Genomic DNA, 19956 nt, shown 5'->3' with positions numbered 1-19956 from the left:
ACACTTTATTAAACTTATTTTTTTATAAATAAAATTTTATTGAAGATTTTATGGTAACTTTCTTGCAGTTTTATTTAGATATTTTAAGACAAGTGAATTAATTTTGTTTCATTATTCTTATATATTAAGAGAATTCATAAAATTAGTTATAATTTTAAAAAATGTCAAAAATATTTCTAATTTAATTAGATCATTTTTATTCTTAAAATCTAAAAAATAGAGTTAAAATTGTAATTCAACAAAATTTAAAAAAAAATTACTCAATAAACTTTTTTCCTAAAAATTAACACAATCTCTATTTAAATATATCTCACACATGTTTGATATATTTTTTTCTTAAAAATTTGCACACACTAAATCTAGCAATTTACTCATTTTCAAATCTTAAATTTTAGCTTCTTAAAATTATCTTCCTATGTAATCTCACTAACAATAAATAAATTCATATTAAAAAATTATATTAAACTCAAAATAAAAAATAAAAAAGCCTCATCATATGTGTGGAGGATTTTTATTAAATATTTTTTCATTATTAATATCTAAAAAATATATTAAAATGATGATATTCAACTACTTTAGGATATTAATGTTTATTATAATTCCAAATCATTCATTTAAAATTAAAGGACTTGGCTTGAATCTAGTGTCAAGTTGCATTGATCTATCTAACACATAGTTACAAGTACATATAAAATAAATTTAGAATACTAAAAATCTAGATCAATTATTTTTAAATAAATAGGCATTTTAAGGGCTAGGATCTTATACCTTTCTATTCCATAAAAAGGGGAAAAATTAGGGCAAAAAAATTCTTTTTTTTTTCTTTTTTCCTTTTTTTGTGTGGGGCGGTGTAGGTGATAATTAATAGTAGGCTGATTATTAGCGTAATTGGGGTTTTTTTTTTTTTTTAAAGAAAATTTTAAAAATATTAATTGGTTTCCCTTTTAATATGTCTACTAGGTTTCCTAAACCTAGTAGACATAGGAAATATATTCCGGTGGATTTTAAATTTTAGAAAAACGGGTTGGTAACATAATTGGTCTCCGAGAAGGATTTGGAAATTGGAACTCTAGTCGGTTTCCCCAACAAGGCTATATATAAATACTTGCATAGGCATAGGTTGGGTCTCAAATCTCAATCAAAAACTCTCAGTTTCTCTCGCAATTTCTTGAAGTTTTTACCATATTAGCATCTTCTTATATACGTTTTCTTTCCCTGCTGTTCGTTGCTTTCCAAGTAAACATTCAACCATGCCTCTCAACTTCAACAGAATTTATGATTTCCAGATATGGCAGTGGCCAAGCCAACCCACCAACCAGCAACAGCCTCAGACTAAGGTTAGGACGACAAGTCCATAGTCTTCCGCATCGAATTTAACGTAATTAAGGCAATTCAGCAGAAGAACTACATCGGCAACAGCCAAGAACCAGTGACTGCCTACGAATATATTACAAACGAAATTAATAGATTGGAATTTTTCTCCAAACATCAACTGATGTCGCAAGATATCAATTGTGGTCGCTTGCACTCTTTGCTTAGAGAGTTCGAGATCGCAGTGGAAGATCATGGTACTATGATACAACAAATTGTTGGATTGGCCGGGACATCAACGATGCCCATTGTTGTGGACATAAAACACGTGGACTTAATGGAAATAGTGGTGCCTAGTGTGGATCCGGTGCGCGATTACGATACCATAATTTTGGACTCCATGGAGACTTATGAGCCTAAGTCCATTCCAGCGACTAAATCTTCTATTGAGGCTTTGGAGAAGATTATGTTTCAGCCAAGTCCAAACTCGATTCAAGAATGTAGCATCTGCTTGGAAGAGTTTCAGACAGGTTTTGAAGTCACTCGCATGCCGTGCTCACACGTTTATCACGGAAAATGTATCGTCAAGTGGTTGCAGACGAGTCACTTCTGTCCTTTGTGCCGATACCCAATGCCACATTATGCCTCATAGAGTTTTTGGTCAATGTTATTTCTTTGTAAAGATTAGTTGTTAATTGAAATTTGTATTTTTGAATGGTAGCCGTTATGAAAAATTTTGTACCAAGATGTTGAAATCGTGAGAGTGAGTTCAAAACTTATACTAATCTTTTCTTGGTTAATTGTCCCTCTTTTTTTTTTTTTTGTGAGATTGTAATTTCAAATTTTCTATTTTAGTTGCTTCTTTTTACTTAATTACCTGGTTAGAGAGCTTTAAGAACATTCATTCTCTTGAATATATATAATTGGAATTGAACATTTAATCTTTGAGTTCGAATTTAAGAATGAAGCAGTTTAAATTAAAAACGAGCTTTTATATATTTTTTTTTTTTATATCACCTGTAACATTTTTTTAAAGTCAAGATAGTAACTTACATCGACTAAAACTTAAGGCAGATACATTAGTATTGAGTTGTCCTCTACAAACTGAGAATGCCTAGCTATGTATGGACTGCTCGGTTTGCTTCGCATCTTGTGTGACAGGTTTTCCGAGACCAAAAATAATGTAATCTTTATTTAGCTTCTTAAACCAAGTGTCCCTAACCATGGGCACTTGGACTGAAGCATCATAAATATTTACAATGGGTCACCTTCCAAAATAATGTCTATAATGTTAATTTATCTTCAGGAGGATCCTATGTTCTTAGCCCTTGTGCATGCACTCATGGCTAGAAGTCTCTCATCTCTAACTAGTATCCCCAAGCCTGTTGAGTGTTGAGCTGTAGTACAATTTAAAAATTGCACCCTCAAAAATTCACTTTGTACCAAGGCAAATGAAGTTACTGGCTGCCAACTATGTTTATCGAGCTAACCTTGGACTTCATGGCCCCATGGGAATTTTGAATTCATTTAGATACTCATTCGCCTCTGTTGGAAGTGTATTTGGTGTTGAGGGCTATTTTTGGGCCTTTGTTTTATATTATTAGGTTGGAAAAATATAAATAATTATTGGGTATAAATAATGGACTCAAATAATTCTTTAGCCCATTTATGTTCGGCCTATATTCTCTTTGCTACATGGGCTGGAATTCAAAACCCACAAAAACAAGTGAGCTCACCATCAATATCAAAAGAAACCCAAACAGAATTTTGATTATTAATTTGTACATCATCAACCCTAGGTCTCTTAGAGTTCTTATCAAACCGCCATTTGTGGATCCATTACTGTAAGACTATTGTCATTGATTTTAGGGTTCTCTAGCTAAGCTAGGGTCTCTATGCCACAATGGATGGGGGCAAACCCCTGGGCAAAAGGTGCGGATCAAATGGGTTCTAGGGTTTTGAATTTGATTGAAGGGAGAGCAAAATAAAAATTGAGAATTTGAGTACAAGATTGGCATGGGACGCCATTGTTGTTGTTATTGTTGATGATGTAGATGGTCCAATTTTGATTGTTCCTCCTAGCGAATTTGGAGAAAATAAAACTCTAGTGTTTTGGAGGAGATTGAAGTTAGGGTTTTGAACAAAGAAACAAAGAAGAAGGCACAAGTATGTGTGAGCTACAAATGGAATATTGTAGACAACCGGGGGGGGGGGGGGGGGGGGGAATAACAAAATAAATATTCATGCTTTGTATAGATTGTAGTGTTGTACTGTTTTATAATTTCAATGATGATAGTACCACCCACTTTGCCACAATACGGTACAGTAAGCAATATAGAAAAAATTGTGAGTTGATGTAAATAATGACAATTTGCCACGTAAGATAGCTCTGATGTGGCAAACTATAAGTGATATAGAAAAAATAGTGGATTCATATGAAAGTGAGACAACCAGTTACAATCTTCCACATAAAATAATTATGAGAAAATGTGTGGTAAAAGTTGTAGTATTAGATTAATTTTCTTAAGATGAAACTCTAGAATTTAAAAAGGGTATTATACAATTGGGGTAAATTTTTATCATGATTATAGTTTTATTAAAGATTTTAAATTAACTATTTTTAACCCTTATAAAAAAAATTATTTTTTATTTAGCATGCTCTGTGCTATATACCAAACATTAGGCTGTTAAGAAACTACACATTTATAAAATGAGTGTAGCTAAAATGAAAATGTTAAGATGGATAGATAGAAATACACGGAAATGATAAATTCGAAATAAAGAAATTCACTTAAAGATAGAGTCATATGAGTAGTGTTTATTAATGAAAAGATGAGGGAAAGTCACTTAAGATGGTTTAATCATGTTCATAGGGGAGCAACTAATACACTAGTAAGAAAAAGTAAGTTGATCTAAGTTAAGGAAACAAAAAAAAGATAGAGGAATACCAAAAATCACATTATTAAATGTAATAAAAAAAAACATATCAATTAAGGGATTAATAAAGAGAATGACTCTAGATATAATAAAATGGGGATATATATATAAAATGGTCAACCCTAATTAATTTACCGAAGATCCATAGTCGACTCAAAATTTTGAGACTAAGAGTTCATTTGTTATTGTTGTTTGTTAGGGTCATATTTTCTATGTAATTGGCTAATTCTTTGACAAAACGTACTTTACTTATAATTTGATAGATCTAAGTTGGATTTAACATATCAAGAAGTGTGTTGTTCAAAAATATCAAGTGGTATCATTAAAGACATGAAGTTTGATCCAAGAAACAATCAAAGAAAAGTTGTTTCAGTAAAGCTCAACACTAGCTACTATCGAGTATTAATGAAGAAGTTCGACACAAACTTGATCTATCGATAATTACGATTTCAGAATTCTCATATCTGAAATTCGGCCCATGATGACTTGAATGATTAGGGCTTCTCTCTCTACAACCTTAGTCATATAAAAGGCTTATTTTTAAAGTCATCAAATACGAAAATAAAGACTCATAACCCATATATTTTGTGAGAAGCTACTGCATTTATATGTCTTAGGGTTTTGTAACCAAGTGCTTCATGATTTTCATTGTTTATGAAGTGAAAAACTTTGCAACCAACAACAATCAATCAAGTTGCTGGAGTTAGTCACAAATTGAAGATTTGTGCAAAGCGAAGAAGTCTACTACAAGATCAAGTTCAATTGGGTATTGAAACAAAGGTTCAACTATAGGTTGGTATTTTGGAATAGGCTAAGGTAGTAGTAAGATTTCACATACTCGTAACTACTTGATTATTAATTAGTGAATTCTTGAGAATGGTGACCTGAAATTCACCCGATGGGGTTTTTGCCTTGTGAGAGGTTTTTCTCATTAGTCAACAAACCACCGTGTTGCTTTAATTTTCGCTACATTTAGTTTATTTAGTGATTTGTTAGTGCCTTCACGATTTGCATGTGTTTTGACTTTATTAATCAACCTTTTTTTTTTATGGAAAACCTGCTACTTTATTCAAAATCAAATAGAGAAATATACATCATGGTTAAGAGCTTGCATTAAAAAGTAAGAATTCTCTTCCATCCATGCTAGATAGTCAACAATGCCTACAACATGTTTTGCCAATAAATGGGCTAGTGTGTTACCCTATCTACGAATATGTGAGAAATCAACTCAGCCAAAAACCCCACAAAAATCAAGTATGCCCGAAATGACAGATGCCACTGAGGATGGGGGAGAAGACTAACAACTTAGCGCATTATATACCACCAAGGAATCCCCTTCCAAAATGAAATCAGAGATACCTACATCCCTTACAAAATGAAGCCCCGCCTCGACTACCTTCGCCTCCACCTCCAAAGCTCCCAAAGGGGCATCATTCTTTTGGCTTAGTACTACTACCACCTAGCCTTGTTCATCCCGGATAAGAACCCCAATCCTTGCTAATTTTGTGTTTTAAAAACCGCTCCATCAACATTAATTTTATATCTTGCCGTTGGGGGGGGAGACCATCTCACAACTTGAGTCCTCGGTGGTAGTTCCAGAGGTAGTTCCAGTGGGCAATTTGCACTCCTGTACTCTGCCAAGTATTGTGAACTCTACTTTACTATATCCTCACTGGTCTTCTTTATACCTCCATGGCGAACTTCATTACAGTTTGTCCAGATTGACCATGCAATAGTGACCGCCATCGCCACCTTATCCTTATCATAAACTTCCAACATTAGCAAGTGCCATAACAGATAAAAAAAAACGAAGAGATGGTGGATGATTCAAAAGAAAAATGGAGTTTGGTGCATTGCCATATCTATCTAGCCCGTTGGAAGCACCAAAACAGATGACCTAAGTTCTCCGCCCCATCATTGCATTCCTCACACCGATCCACTTCTAACACCTTACGCCACATCAAATTCACCTTCGTGAGCAGGATCTCACAACAAGCTCTCCATGTGAAGTGTCGTATTTTATGGGTGACTAGTATCTTCCATGATAGCCTCCAAAACCGTTGAAGCCCACTGCCATCTGAGTTGGACCAAGAATTGTCAGACTGAGAGAGCTCCATTGCTAACCCGTATGCACTACGAACACTAAATAAACCATTAGTAGTTGCAACCCATATAATCTTATCAAGGGGTAAATGAATGCTGAAGGGGATGCTTTTGATATTGTTTGGCTCGTGGGGAAGGAAGAGTGCCTCTACCACCTACTTTTTCCAACCCATAGGTTCATGTGAGATCAATTCACTACCCCGTAAATCAGAAAGCATAAACTGCCGAGGAAACACCACCTTGGAAGAAGATGATGAGGGCGGCCATTTATCACCCCATACCCGGATAGATTCTCCATTCCCCACATTCCATCGGAAACCATGCTTCACCAAATGTTGAGCTGTCATGATACTCCTCCAAGCATAAGATGGATTATTTCCCATTGATGCCTAGATGAAGTCTGTATGAGGGAAGTATCCCGCCTTAAAGAGACGATAGGCTAGTGAGTCATGCATTACTTGAAGCCTCTAACCTTGTTTAGCAAGAAGAGCAAGGTTAAATTGTTTTAATTGTTGGCCTGAAGCATGCTCAAAAACCCCCCAGCTCAATCTTATTTAACCCACCATTGTTTTTGTTAAAGTAATTTTTTATATGCATGTTAAACTAATTTGGTACTTAAAATATTATTCATTTATTTTAAGTGAATTAAATATCTTATCAGCAATATTTTTTTCAAATATATTTTAATGATGATAATCAATAATTTTAATAAAAAAATATTACCGTTGAAATAAAATCTAACCCACTTGTCTTTTAAAGGATTTGACCAAGAGTTTAAGAATTTTATGGTTGGAGCATAGGAGATGTTATGCTTTTCTTCAATAAAGAATTAATAGAAAAAGAATTAACAAAAAAAAAAACTCTTTTTTTAGAATTATTTTTGTGTGGGGCCGCGTGGGTGTTAACTGTTAAGTACTTAGTTTAGAAGTATTCATTAATTTCATTTGTTTCCTAAATTCTTTAAAACAAAATAAATAAATAAAACAGTTTCCTAAATTTTCTTTCCTAGACCTATTAGGAATATAGAAACTCTATTCCGCGACCAATTCGGTAACCCAAGTCGGCAAGTCCCAACACGCAGCTATATATACATACACAGCCTTAGTAGTAGCAATTCTCTTACGTTTTGTTTCCCAAGTTCGTTCGTTCCTACTTCCTAGTAATCACTTTCAAACTATGTCTCAATCACATTCACTAACCAGTCCCTTCTGCAACGAAGCTTATGAGATCCGGGTATGGCAGCCAAGCCAATTCCGGGGCATGTTACCAGTACTTCAAACAACGTTGGACTGCCGGTTTGATGTTTTCTTCGTCCAATTTCGCGTGCAAAAGGTGAAGCGAACAGAGAGCTACGTCAGCAATAGCGAAGCACCACTGACTTTCGAAGAAGCGTCACCAGTTCTGAGATATTCGTACTGCCTGACCAAACATGAGTTGATGTTGCACGACAATGGTGCTATGTTGTGTTCTTTGTTTCGCAGCCTCAACATCCCAGAGGAATTTCACGGTGCTGTGTTACAACTAATAGCAACTATTGTTGTATCAGCCGGGACTTCAAGGATGCCAATTTTTGTGGACTCGTTGAACACGTTCACGGTGAAAACAATGATGGTGATGCCTCAGTACTCATCTCATGTGGATGAGGTGCTTGATACAGTAATTTTGGAGTCCATAGAGAATTATGAGCCTAAACCCACTCCTGCGACTAAGTCTTCTGTTCGGGCTTTGGAGAAGTTCAGATTTCAACAAGGATCAAGCTCGGTTCAAGAATGTAGCATCTGCTTGGAAGAGTTTCAGAACGGTTCCAAAGTCACTCGCATGCCGTGTTCACATGTTTATCATGGAAAGTGTATCGTCAAGTGGTTGAAGACGAGTCACTCCTGTCCCTTGTGCCGATACCCAATGCCCACATGACTGTTGAGATTGGAAATTAATCATCAATAATTTCTTTATAATTTTCGTTTCTTTGTTATATATGGCTTTGTGCCAATCTTCTTAGTTGCTATCGAAGTTTGTTTTTTTAAGAGAGTAGCCGTCGATTGAAAAATTTTGTACCAAGATGGTCATGAAAACGTGAGACTGAGTTTGAAATTCATAGATCAATCTTTTTTTTGATTTGTTGATTTTTTCTTAGTCTTTTCATAAATTAATACAATGCATGGTAGACATCTTTTAGTACTACACATGTATAAACTAAATAAAATAAAATAACTCCCAATTTAATAAGTTGTATAACCCATAAGTAAAGTTAATTTGGTAGTTGCATATAACAAAAAAAGTAAATAGATTATTGTACAAAGCGTTGCTTGATTGGTCGGATCATCAAGTATGCACATTGTTGTGGACATAATATACAAGGAGCTAACGGTAATGAGGACAGCTATAGAGGTGACTATTGAGGAATTGGTACTTCCCAAACAAAGGATTTAGATTTGACAAATCCACCAAGAATTTTTAATATTTAAAATGCTTGGATTTGAAATACCTCCTAAAATCCAAATCCAAATCCAAATCTAAGTTCCCAAACGCAACCTTTATTTTTTTTTTTTTTTAAATCATCTGTAATTTTTTTTTTAAGTCAAGATATATGGTAACCTTCATTGACTAAAACTTAAGGCAGATACATCAGTATAGAATTGCCCTCTACAAACTGAGAACGCATAGCTAATGTAATATTTGTTTAGCTTCTTAAACCAAGTGTCCCTAACAATGTGCACTTGGACGGAATCATCATAATTATTAACAATGAGTCACCTTCCGAAATAATGTCTCATATGTTAATTCATCTTCAAGGATCATGTGGTGTTAACTCTCTCTCTCTAATTAGTATCCTCGAAGCTATTAAGCTAGTGGTTGCCAATAATGTTTTATTGGGCTGACCTTGGACATAATGGCCCCATGGCCATTTTGAATTCATTCAGATACTTATTCACCTTTGTTGCAAGCATATTTGGTGTTAAGGGCTATTTTTTAGGCTTTGTTTTATATTGGGCTAGAAAAATACAAATACTTATTAGTTATAAATAATGGCTCAACTAAATATTAGCCTATTTATGTTCGGCCTATATTTTGTTTGCTTCATGGGTTGGTCATGAAATTTTGAAAGCTACAAATTAAATACTAATGTTTTGAAAAGTAATAAATTAAATTATGTGATTTCAAAAGTAGCAAATAAAATCTAATAACAATTTAAACTCTCAACTTAAAATCTAATAATCACATGGTCTGTTGAATTTTTCAAATGAATTTAACACATTTTACATTGAATTATCGTTTCATAGACAGTGTGGTTTGGCCAAGTGCCTACTATTGTTAGAACCATTTGTGTATTCTGATTTGGCAAAAATTAAAAAATACTATTACTATCTTTGTTTGAAAAAGAAAACACTTCAATTACTTATTAATTTAGAATTTTAACAAGGTGTTTGGTAGATCAGTTTGAGATGAAATTTTTGTAGTTTTTTGAAATACGTGTGGATGAAAATGTGTGTGAAAATGTATATAATGTTCTTTAAAATGTGAAAATGTGAGTTTGAGATTACTCACCAAACAGGCCCTAAATAGCCCACTAATTATTATAATGGTTTCTTTCATTAAAAAAAAAAAAAAAGTAAATTTGCAAATTACATCCCAAAAATTTGAGGTGGTTTAGATTTTATACCTCTTGAAGTTTGAATCCGTTATCAATTCTTCCCTCCCAATTAGTTTCTACTATTAACTGATAGATCATCCATGCTAAGGTGTTTTTTCTTTAAGTTTGAATCCGTTATCAATTCTTCCCTCCCAATTAGTTTCTACTATTAACTGATAGATCATCCATGCTAAGGTGTTTTTTCTTTTTACCAAATCAGTTTCAAACCGACACTGTTTCAGTGAAACCAAAGAGCCAAGTTAGGGCCTTTTTTGCCAAACAGCATCATTTTTTCGAAATATTTAGAAAAAAAGTATCGGATCAAAATTATTTGGTTACATAGCATGTTTTTTGAAACTCGAGTTTATTAAACTTAAGTTCCAAATATTATTCCAATTTATTCAAACATAATGCTTGGAACTCGAGTTTACCACTTAGAACTCAAATTCATTCAAACATAATGCTTGGTACTTGAATCTACTGCTTAAAACTCAAATTTGACAAATTCAAGTTTTAAAAATGTGCTACATAATTAAATAAGTTCAACGAGTTCAACAATTTTTTCCTAAAATTATGCTATTTAGCAAATTTTTGACGAGCTGGCGCAGTCAAAGGCGCCGTTTTGCCCAGACAACACCGTTTCACCACCCAACAGAAAATCCTAAATCTAAACTCCATGAGCCCAGAACTCCTCCTCGGCTCTGCAACTCAGACCAGCTCCTCGCCTTGTGGACCAAGACCGTGAGTAAGTTTGTTGAAGCCATGGAAACTGGAACCAAAGATTCTGGGCGGGCCGAAGACAAAGAGAGCTCGAACAAAACCAAGTGTGTTATGAATATACAAGGGTACCCGGTAAAGGGTTTGTCAATTGCAGGCCATGAAACCTGCATAATTTTCCCTTCTCTCAATATAGCCTTTGATATTGGTCGCTGTCCCCACCAAGCTATACAGCAAGACTTTCTCTGTATCTCCCATGCCCACATGGACCACATTGTGAGTGTCCCTTCTCTGCTTTGCTTACTTTCTCTCTCTTTTTTTACTTCCTCTTTGTATTGCAAGTTTTTGACTTTTTTCATTCTTTAGGTTTTATTGTGTTCTGGATTTTTGTTATTATTCATTTTGGTAGTGTTGATGCTGTTGGATTTGGTTTTGTATGCACTATTGGGTCAGTTCGAGTTTGTGATAATTTAGGGTGGTTAGATGGTAAATACCGTGCAACTACTTGTGTAATTTGTGTTTTCTTTTATTGGGTTTGGGATATATGTGCTAATAGTGTGATGATTTGTAGTGTTGAGTGGAACATTGTGGAGCTTTCATTGTTGTTTTGGTACTGGGTTTTGAATGAGTTTGGAACTAAAAGTAGTTGAAGATATATTCACTGTTTAATGTTGTACTACAAGATGCCTAAGAGCTGAAGAACTGTACTTTAGTTCCTAGATAGATTCATATGATGCATCACGTCGTTGGATAGATGTAATAGATAGATTTCTGTTTTTTAATTGTGTGCATTGTGATGGATCTTTTGACTGTTATCTAATGTTGTGGCATATTTGTCTATGTCTATCAATGCAATCAATTTTTGAATTTCTCACAAAGTCTGAATATGGAATTTAAACATATCAAATGGTTCCAACCTCCCTGCTCCCATTCTTCCAGAAAGAAAAATCATGAAAAAGGGGCTTTCTCTTATTTTCTTGGCATTTTTATCGTAATTTCCATGAAATTCATTTAAACTGGATTTTTATAGTTTCGCAATTTTTAGCTGATTTTAAACTTCTAAATTATGTCTTTTAAGTCTCACTAAGGAGTTTAATTAGTATAGATTACACATGGACTCTTTTTCTTGAGTGCTACTTATAACTTAATATTTTGAAAGGGAGGACTCCCCATGTATGTTGCAACTCGTGGCTTATACAGAATGAAGCCCCCAACAATCATTGTACCAACATGTATAAAAGCAGATGTAGAACAACTCTTTGAGGTGCACAGAAGAATGGACCAATCAGATCTGAAGCATAATCTAATTGGCTTGGATGTTGGTAATGTCTGATCTTGAATTGAATTCTTTCATCAACTGAAAATGTTGGTCTCGTCTGCTCTCCTGTCACGTAATGTAGTTTTAAATAAGCTTATAGAGCTTTTATTTTCAGGAGAAGAGTTTTATTTGAGAAAAGACCTTAAAGTAAGAGCTTTTAAGACATACCATGTCATACCAAGCCAGGTATCTTTATTAGTTGTAATTTTTTTCACTTATGGCTTTCCATTCAGATGCTGATGAATTAATATATACTTTGAGCTATCTTTAGTATTTATTGACTGTGAATGATTCATGACAGGGTTATGTAGTTTACTCTGTAAAACAGAAACTTAAGCAGGAGTACATTGGCCTTCCTGGGAATGAGATTAAGAATTTGAAGTTATCAGGTGTGGAGGTCTGTCTTGACAGTTGCCTTCATAAACTTCTTGCTGATACTATGTGATTGGAAATTTGCTTCCTTTACATTCTTGGGGACCTTTATATTGCAATTTTTTTTATAGACTATTTATAAATAAAATGCACTTTTTTATGCAACTGTTCTACCACTTCTTGACTGCAATATTCTTCCTTTCCCCTGTTAATTTGATATGGAGAGAACTAGAAGTGGGATGTGAGAAAATAGCCATGACCATGAGTAAAAGCAGTAGACCGTATCCCAAAATTTATCATTTTCGCCTGCTTTCATTTCAAAGTTTAAAAATCCGTGCATAGCATCCGCAGTTAGAAGATATGCTGTACTGTTTCTTGGGAATATCTAGTTTTGAATATTGGGTTTTCTTTTCTGTTATCATGTGTTATTTCATTGTATGCAAAAAATATTTTTTTTGTTGAAATATGTTTGGAATATGGAAAATAAGCTTAGAGTTTTATGGGGCATTGTTTGAGTTTCAAGACATACATTTTTGGCTTTTGCTACATCAAGGGGTAAGACTGTTAGTAAAAGGTTCAGCAATTATATTGAAACCTCAGAACATGTTTTAATAGATGTTTGCTTTGGAAAGTTCTACTATTTTACCTAATATCTAGCTGGGCTTCTATTTTGCTCTTTTATTTTTAATGCTCAGAAGGTTTTGACATTTTTTTTTTTGGTTAGTGTGGCCTTATTGTTTTTGAAATTTATGTCCTTGTCTCTACCGACCTTGCTCTTTTTGTTTTGTTTTTTTTTTCTTTATTATAATATATTAAACAAGGCTGGGACTGTTTGTTTGCAGATTACATACACAGTGACAGTACCTGAAATTGCTTTCACTGGAGATACCATGTCCGACTTTATAGTTGACCAACATAACATTGATGCCTTGAGATCAAGAATTCTAGTTATGGAGGTGCATTGACTTTGATTATGCTGTGTTACTTTACATATACTTTGACATTTTGGTATATCAAGGTTTAATTTTATCGGACCATTTTTAACTTCTTGCACCAGTTGTAGTTTTACACTCAAAGGTAACTGTGATCAAACCTATCAGAAAATAAGGATAAGAAAAGAATGGAGTAACTCTGGTCGCAAACTTGCTGTTTGTTTTTGTAGTCTGGAGTGATATAAATGTGGCGTCTTTTCTTTATAATATAATATTTAGTCGGTGGCTTGCAATTGAACGTACTACACTGTAATTAATGAGAGGTGGATTTGTGATAGATTGCTATTCTCAAAACTCAATAACGCACAATTGCTTTAGATCATGTAGACCAAATGAGAGGAAGTGTCAACTGAAAATTTCCCCTTTTTTTCCCCATTTCGTGGTATCAAATATTGATCGCTCATGCAATTTGGCTCATGCAGATACCAGGTCAACGAGAGTATCTCATTAACACTTCTGTGTGTAAATATAATACAAAAGTATGTATTAACAGACACATGCACAAAGTCACTCATATTTACTGTCTACATAGGTTGTACTGCTCAAAATTGTTGGGAGCATCTGTCATGGTTTGCATTGTGGGTGAGGCTCTTATTAATTGTTTACATAACATAGTTGCCTCTAATCTTTTCATGCAGTGCACCTTTGTTGATAACTCTGTTCAAGTGGAGGGTGCAAGAGATTACGGACACACACATATATCTGAGGTTTAGTCGTTAAACTCTTCTTTTGGAAACTATCATACTGCATGTGCTTCCTTATTGGCCTGTGTCTTGTCTGATGCACCTTCCTGGGTTTCTTTTTGTGTTTTTTTATGAGATTTTACCAGATTATAGGTCATGCAGAGAGATTTGAGAACAAAGCAATTCTTCTAATCCACTTTTCAGCTCGTCATACAGCTGAGGTACTTCTATATAAAGCAATTTTTTTGTCTAATTTATTCTTAAAGTCTCCTCAGTGGATCAGTCACAGGGTTATAGCCCACATAATGAGTTCTTGCTGCTCTTCTAGCAGCAAATCAGTTCTATCAGCAAGATATTATCCCTTCTATTTGATGAATCCCCCACTACCAAGTACTGAATTAACTCATTGATTGCCATATAGCACAGAAGCATGGGCATGGGTGGTAATATTGACTAAAAAGAGTCGTCATCCTGCTATTAAGCCTTCATACATTTAAAAAGTTGACAGAGCAGGAGTGTGTGTGATAGTAAATCATTGTGGGTGTATTGTATGGGATGGTCCAGTTGTATCTTATAAGGTCTTCCTTTTGTCTTCTTAATGGTAATTATATTGTTAATTTGGTACTTTGATTTGTCAGGAAATTCAACAAGCTGTATCTGCTTTGCCTGCACCTTTAGCAGGTCGAGTTTTTGCTCTCACAGAAGGTTTCTGATGAGAACTGGAGTAGTGTTTCTGTTTTAAGCACCTGAATGCTGTTGCCACTTTGGAGTCGGTGGATTCATGCAACCCCCGCTACTAGCTCAGAAAACTGAGTTGGTGACATTGTGATTTGAAGTTTGTGGGTTTATGTAGGCCCCCAATTTTCAAGAAGAATTCCAGTAGGACGCTTAGTCAGGAATGTTCTTTAAAGCTTATTGATTTTCTCTGGAATTTTAAGTTCTTGAGAGGCCATATCCATTTCTTCTTTTTCTCCGGGTGGCTGCGTGGGTGAGGTAGGGAGGTGGGGGGATTAAATTGGCTAAACATTGGTCCTCTCATTCGTCTCAATATACTAATTTTAATTGTTTTCATTCTGGCTGAACGCAATTACCTTTTGATACAATGTAGCAAGAGCACATTTTGTTTGTGACAACTGACTAAAGATCTCAAAAAAAATGATTCATAGAGCTGAGAAAGCTCATTTTGACGAATCAGTTGAGTGGTCGATTTGAATGCTTTTTGTCAATTAAAAAGACTTGGGGATGTAACTCATAATACAGATAAGAGGAATGATAGGGAGGCAATATTTTTCACAATATTTTTCATAATTGTTGACATGATCTGTTATAAATAAAATAACATCACTTTCACTTAGGTTAATCATTGTACATGACGGTAAAGCACTAAATTACTACTTTGACATTTACACACCATTGGAAAGGTAAGCTAATGAAAATGAAAGCATAGATTTTTAATGGGAAGTTCCCATTAGGAGGGTAAAGCTAATGAAAATGAAAATGTAAAGGAAAATGAAAACATAGATTTATAGCGTGGAAACTCTATATTTGGAGAGGGAGAAACTCTTGGGCTCAAGTTAGTCGAATAATCTATTATTTTCTACAAGAGGTGTGTTTACAATGGAGGAGTAAAAGAGAAAGAAGGCAAGGACATTATATTCCATCTTAGCAAGGGATTTAGAGTCTTTTCTTAGGTCCATCATTTTTTTATAGTGCTAGAGGTAGGCATGTGTTGCTTTCTTATTAAATAAAGTGTTACTATCTCATTGGAGAATGACAAATTTTTTTTTTTTTTTGAGAAACAAAGAATGACAAAGTTGAGTCTTAACAAAAACTATAAATCATGCATACGGTGCCTTATGCACTCACGTTTGTGCATGTATTTGGGATGCATTATAATACTAGTCTTATGTTGGAATGTGGCCGCAATATGTTATTGTAATTGTAATGGTTCTTATCTCCTACTTATAGTTGGCATTATTTGCATTATTTTTCACTCACAATCCGTTATTCCCAATAACCAATAATTAATAACTAGTGGCTACATGTTATTTCTAGTATCTAAAGGTTAATGGTTATATGCCTTCGTATTCCAATCCATACCCAATTTCAAAATGCTTGGGTGTTGTGATTGAATTAAATTATTTATACATGGGATCACTGCTAGATTTTGGTGAAAAGTGAGATTATCATGTACTAATTATAAGTTGATGTTTAAGCTTTCAGCTGAAGCATTTGGTGGAATTGGGTGTATTCCTAGAGCTTTTATCCATGCAAAATGCTATATATGTATAACAAACTAAATTGATCATATATTTTGCTCCCAAAAAAAAAAAAAAAAACTAAATTGATCATATATAAGCCATTGAAGGGGTCTCACCAAATGTTCAAACTCCTCCTCATCAACTCATTGAATTATGTATGAGTCAACTCAGCTAGTTCAAAAAACCTCTGGTTTTCTTCATCATTCTATGATCTTTTTTTAGTATTTCAATTTATCTTGGACATTTCATTGGCAAATTGGTCGATTATTTGCTAATAGGCAACATTTGGTACAATTATTGACACTACTGTTATTATATATCAATTATAGCAAATCATTACATCAATAGTAAAAAGAACAATATCTATTACACACACATGAAATCACAATTTCCAACTTAGAAATCATGACTTCAAGTCAAGATTTTATTTTAAAAAAAGTGTGTACAAAGTGTACAATAAGAGTATGCCACTAGATTTATTGTACTTTGAAATCTTCCCATCAGGTGTTAACATATCATGTATTGGGATTTGACAATAGGATTAAAGATTTTTGGAAGATATTCAACCTCCAAACTTCAGCCAGCATTTGGAAAAGCTGTCAAGCTGTTTAGGAGGAACACCATTTTGACAATCATTCTGTTTTCAAGCCAAAATAAAGGAGAACAAGAAGCAGCTAATATTTTCCTCAGAACTGTCTCTTAACCTGGTACAAGATAAACTTGAAACTCAGATTCTCTGATTAATCGATTTTGTAATACTGATAGTTGCTTCTGTAGCATATTATCATAATACCAGGGGAAGAAAAAAAAAAATCGCTTATTAGTTATTACAATCACTTATTCCAATGAAAAGAACTCATGGGGAAAAAATCCGGAGTGCTTCTCCCTGGAATGATTTTCAATATAACCAAAAAAGAATCCACATTCAAACTACGTGAGAGAATATTAAGGCAGAGGCTAATAGTGACACCAGAGAGGCTCATTTAATGGATGGATGCAGGTTAATATTTGTCACTTTCTGAGATTATAGTGGAGAGGTAATTTCGTACTAACTCATCACAAAAGGTATACATTTGTAGACAGAATTAAATCTTATCTAAGATTCCTCCCATTGTATACATCAGAACTGGGGTATAGACTGCAATCTCAAAATGCAGACTAAACCTAACAAACCAATCACGAATAACATCCATATAGAAGTGTCTGAAAAAACTTCAATTTGTTTTAAGAAAAGAAAAACTGACAGCATACTATCAATTCTGCAAATGCAATACCAGGAGCTTGATGCAATATTAGCAAAAATTTATATTTCCATGCATGTCAAACTTCAACTTTCAATCTATCAGCTACATCAGCCATTAAACAACATAGTCTAGCTTCCGATGCTAAACAACTAACCACTTCCCCCATGGATCTCAGCTCTTCATGGAATTCTGGATGCAAAATCAATGAAGAAAATTTTTCATCCAGCACCAATCCAGCACAGTTGATGACATCTTCAAGCTTAGGAACCCAACTGCAGGCCTTCAAACCTAACTTATGTGATGCTTCAGGACATGGAATTGCTTGAGGAAATTGCTCGTACTTCTTCAACCACTTCCCCAAATACCGAATCAAATTCATCATCTCTTTACCATTCAAATTTCCAATTGATGAAGATAATGTCACTGCATCAATATTTGAGGATGCCAGCAAATAGTGCAAACAAAGCTCTGATGCAGAGAACCCATCATGTGCAATCATAAGCAAAATTGAAGCCTCCTTTGCCAAACGCACTTTCTTCCCCATGACACTCCTTTCACTTGCTTTCTCAATTGCTGACAAAGCCTGCTTCTCCCATTCTTTCCTCACATCCACCATACTGCCATAAGCATCTTTCGCCGGACAAAGAAAATACTTCAAAATGGCAAGTAATTCAGATGCCCCAAGATCCGATGCATGCTTAATACAAAGACATATCAAGTCTGACCTCTTCTTCACCACAAGTCTATTGACCAAATTCGAATAACAAGAATGATCAATAACCCCATTAACAATCAGAACCTCAACCAAATCCCAAATTTCAAAATCCACACACCCATCCAAAACCAAACCAGCAACATCTTTACCCATCAAAGACCCTAGCCGTTCAATCCAGGCCCGAGTATACCCACTTTCAGACGAATCAATCCCAATGGAAACACCAACTTTGTCCCTAATTTTCTCAAGAAACTGATTCAAAATCAGTAAAAACTCATCTTTATCAAAACCTATCGGGTTCTTGAGCTTCCGCTTTAGTTTAGTACAGAACTTTTTTCCCATTTCAATGACTTCAGAATCAGTTCGCGATATTTGCCAACCGATAACAGGGTTAACAAGCAATGTGGGATTTGGGTCTTCAAGTTTAGGCCTCAGCAAAACATCATCTGGGTTGAGAACAATAGGGTATTCTGACTCGGAAGCAAGTGATTCAGTATTGGCCGAGGCCTTTATTATCACTTCAAGCAAAGTCATAGCAAAAATTTCGAAAGCAAAGCTCAAAACCTGAGTAGTAAACAAATATATAGCTCTGAATCAAACACTAAAACCAAATAGAATAAAATCCAAAAAAACAAAAATTAATTGCAAAATTTTCAGCCAAAGGAAAGCAAAAGCTCAAAACCTGAGAAGTAAACAAGCATATAACTCTGAATCAAACACTAAAACTAAATAGAATAAAAACCCAGATAAAAAAATTTAATGCAAACTCTTCAGCCAAAACAAATAGAGCATAAAGTTTCTAGTTTCGTTTCATTGATGTTACAACGAAGCTATAGAACAAAACAGAATCAAATATCCCAATTATTTTTTGAAAATGTTTCAGTTAAAGATTGAAACTTTATTGAGTTGAGGTTACATGGAGATAGGAAAGTCGAACCTAAAGAGCCGAAGAGGAACGGTGCCGCGGCGAAAGCAAAAGCTAAACCCTAACCCTAGCCGAGCTGAGCTTCAATGTCTGAGGAAATTTTGGCGCCTCTCGAGTATACTTACTAACAAGATACAACACAAGAACATGGGCTTGTACTGAATCGCTTGTCCTGAATCCATGACCAACTTTCATGGGCTAAACTTAAAAGCCTAGGCCCATGTCTTGAAATTTTATATATACTAGACTCATCCCGCATGCTTCACGCGTGTGATGAGGCTCTTTTTTTTTTTTTTTAGTGGTCCTAGTTTGTAGAAAAAAATGATATTTAATTATTATATATATATAATTTTTATTTTAAAATTTTAATTTATAAGTGAATAAATCAATTTAAAAATTAATAGAAGAGTGATCTTATTTTTTAGGCAATGTTTTAGTAAGAGTTAGAGTTGCATTTTTACCGAATTGTCCTTTAGTTTTGTCTTTACTTAAACATAGGACTGTAAGGGCATCTTTGTTCTAAAAAATGATGAATCCAAACAGGGAAAGCTCCTTCAATAGTAGTATAGATATATATATATATATATATTAGATATTTATTTTGATTAATTTTATATATAAAATTAGAGATTAAATTCTATAAGGACATGGTTTAAAACTCATGTTTTAACTCTTCAATCCTAATATGCTATATCATCTTAGCACATATTTAAGAATAAGTATATCCACACTCAATCAATTCTAATA

The 19956-nt window shown here is 34.3% G+C and overlaps 2 protein-coding genes across 5 annotated transcripts; one reads left to right on the top strand and one right to left on the bottom strand.

The window, feature by feature from the left end:
• Nucleotides 1-10552: 10552 nt before the first annotated feature.
• LOC142630706 (tRNase Z TRZ1) lies at nt 10553-15258 on the top strand. 4 transcript variants are annotated; one of them, XM_075804734.1, is made up of 9 exons: nt 10556-10975; nt 11859-12021; nt 12133-12203; nt 12319-12414; nt 13232-13345; nt 13804-13860; nt 14020-14088; nt 14211-14285; nt 14703-15258. In XM_075804734.1, exons 1-9 carry the CDS (start codon nt 10556-10558, stop codon nt 14775-14777), a joined length of 1140 nt encoding a protein of 379 aa, XP_075660849.1. In that variant the 3' UTR covers nt 14778-15258. The 4 variants fall into 4 exon arrangements, 2 of the variants coding, with proteins under 2 accessions (XP_075660849.1, XP_075660850.1); XR_012843417.1 differs by lacking the exon at nt 13804-13860 and having other exon boundaries at nt 10555-10975; nt 12319-12406; XM_075804735.1 differs by lacking the exon at nt 13804-13860 and having other exon boundaries at nt 10564-10975.
• A 2082-nt stretch (nt 15259-17340) lies between these two features.
• LOC142633154 (uncharacterized) lies at nt 17341-19389 on the bottom strand. The gene is made up of 2 exons (XM_075807423.1): nt 19222-19389; nt 17341-18848 (listed from the first exon to the last, which is right to left on the bottom strand). The coding sequence occupies exon 2, from the start codon at nt 18816-18818 to the stop codon at nt 17646-17648; it is 1173 nt and encodes a 390-aa protein (XP_075663538.1). The 5' UTR covers nt 18819-18848; nt 19222-19389; the 3' UTR covers nt 17341-17645.
• Between the last annotated feature and the right edge of the window lie 567 nt (nt 19390-19956).

Source organism: Castanea sativa, chromosome 4, assembly GCF_040712315.1.
Source record: "Castanea sativa cultivar Marrone di Chiusa Pesio chromosome 4, ASM4071231v1".
NCBI lineage: Eukaryota > Viridiplantae > Streptophyta > Magnoliopsida > Fagales > Fagaceae > Castanea > Castanea sativa.
The sequence above is the reverse complement of the archived record's forward strand: the minus strand, read 5'-3'. Positions and strand labels throughout refer to the sequence as shown.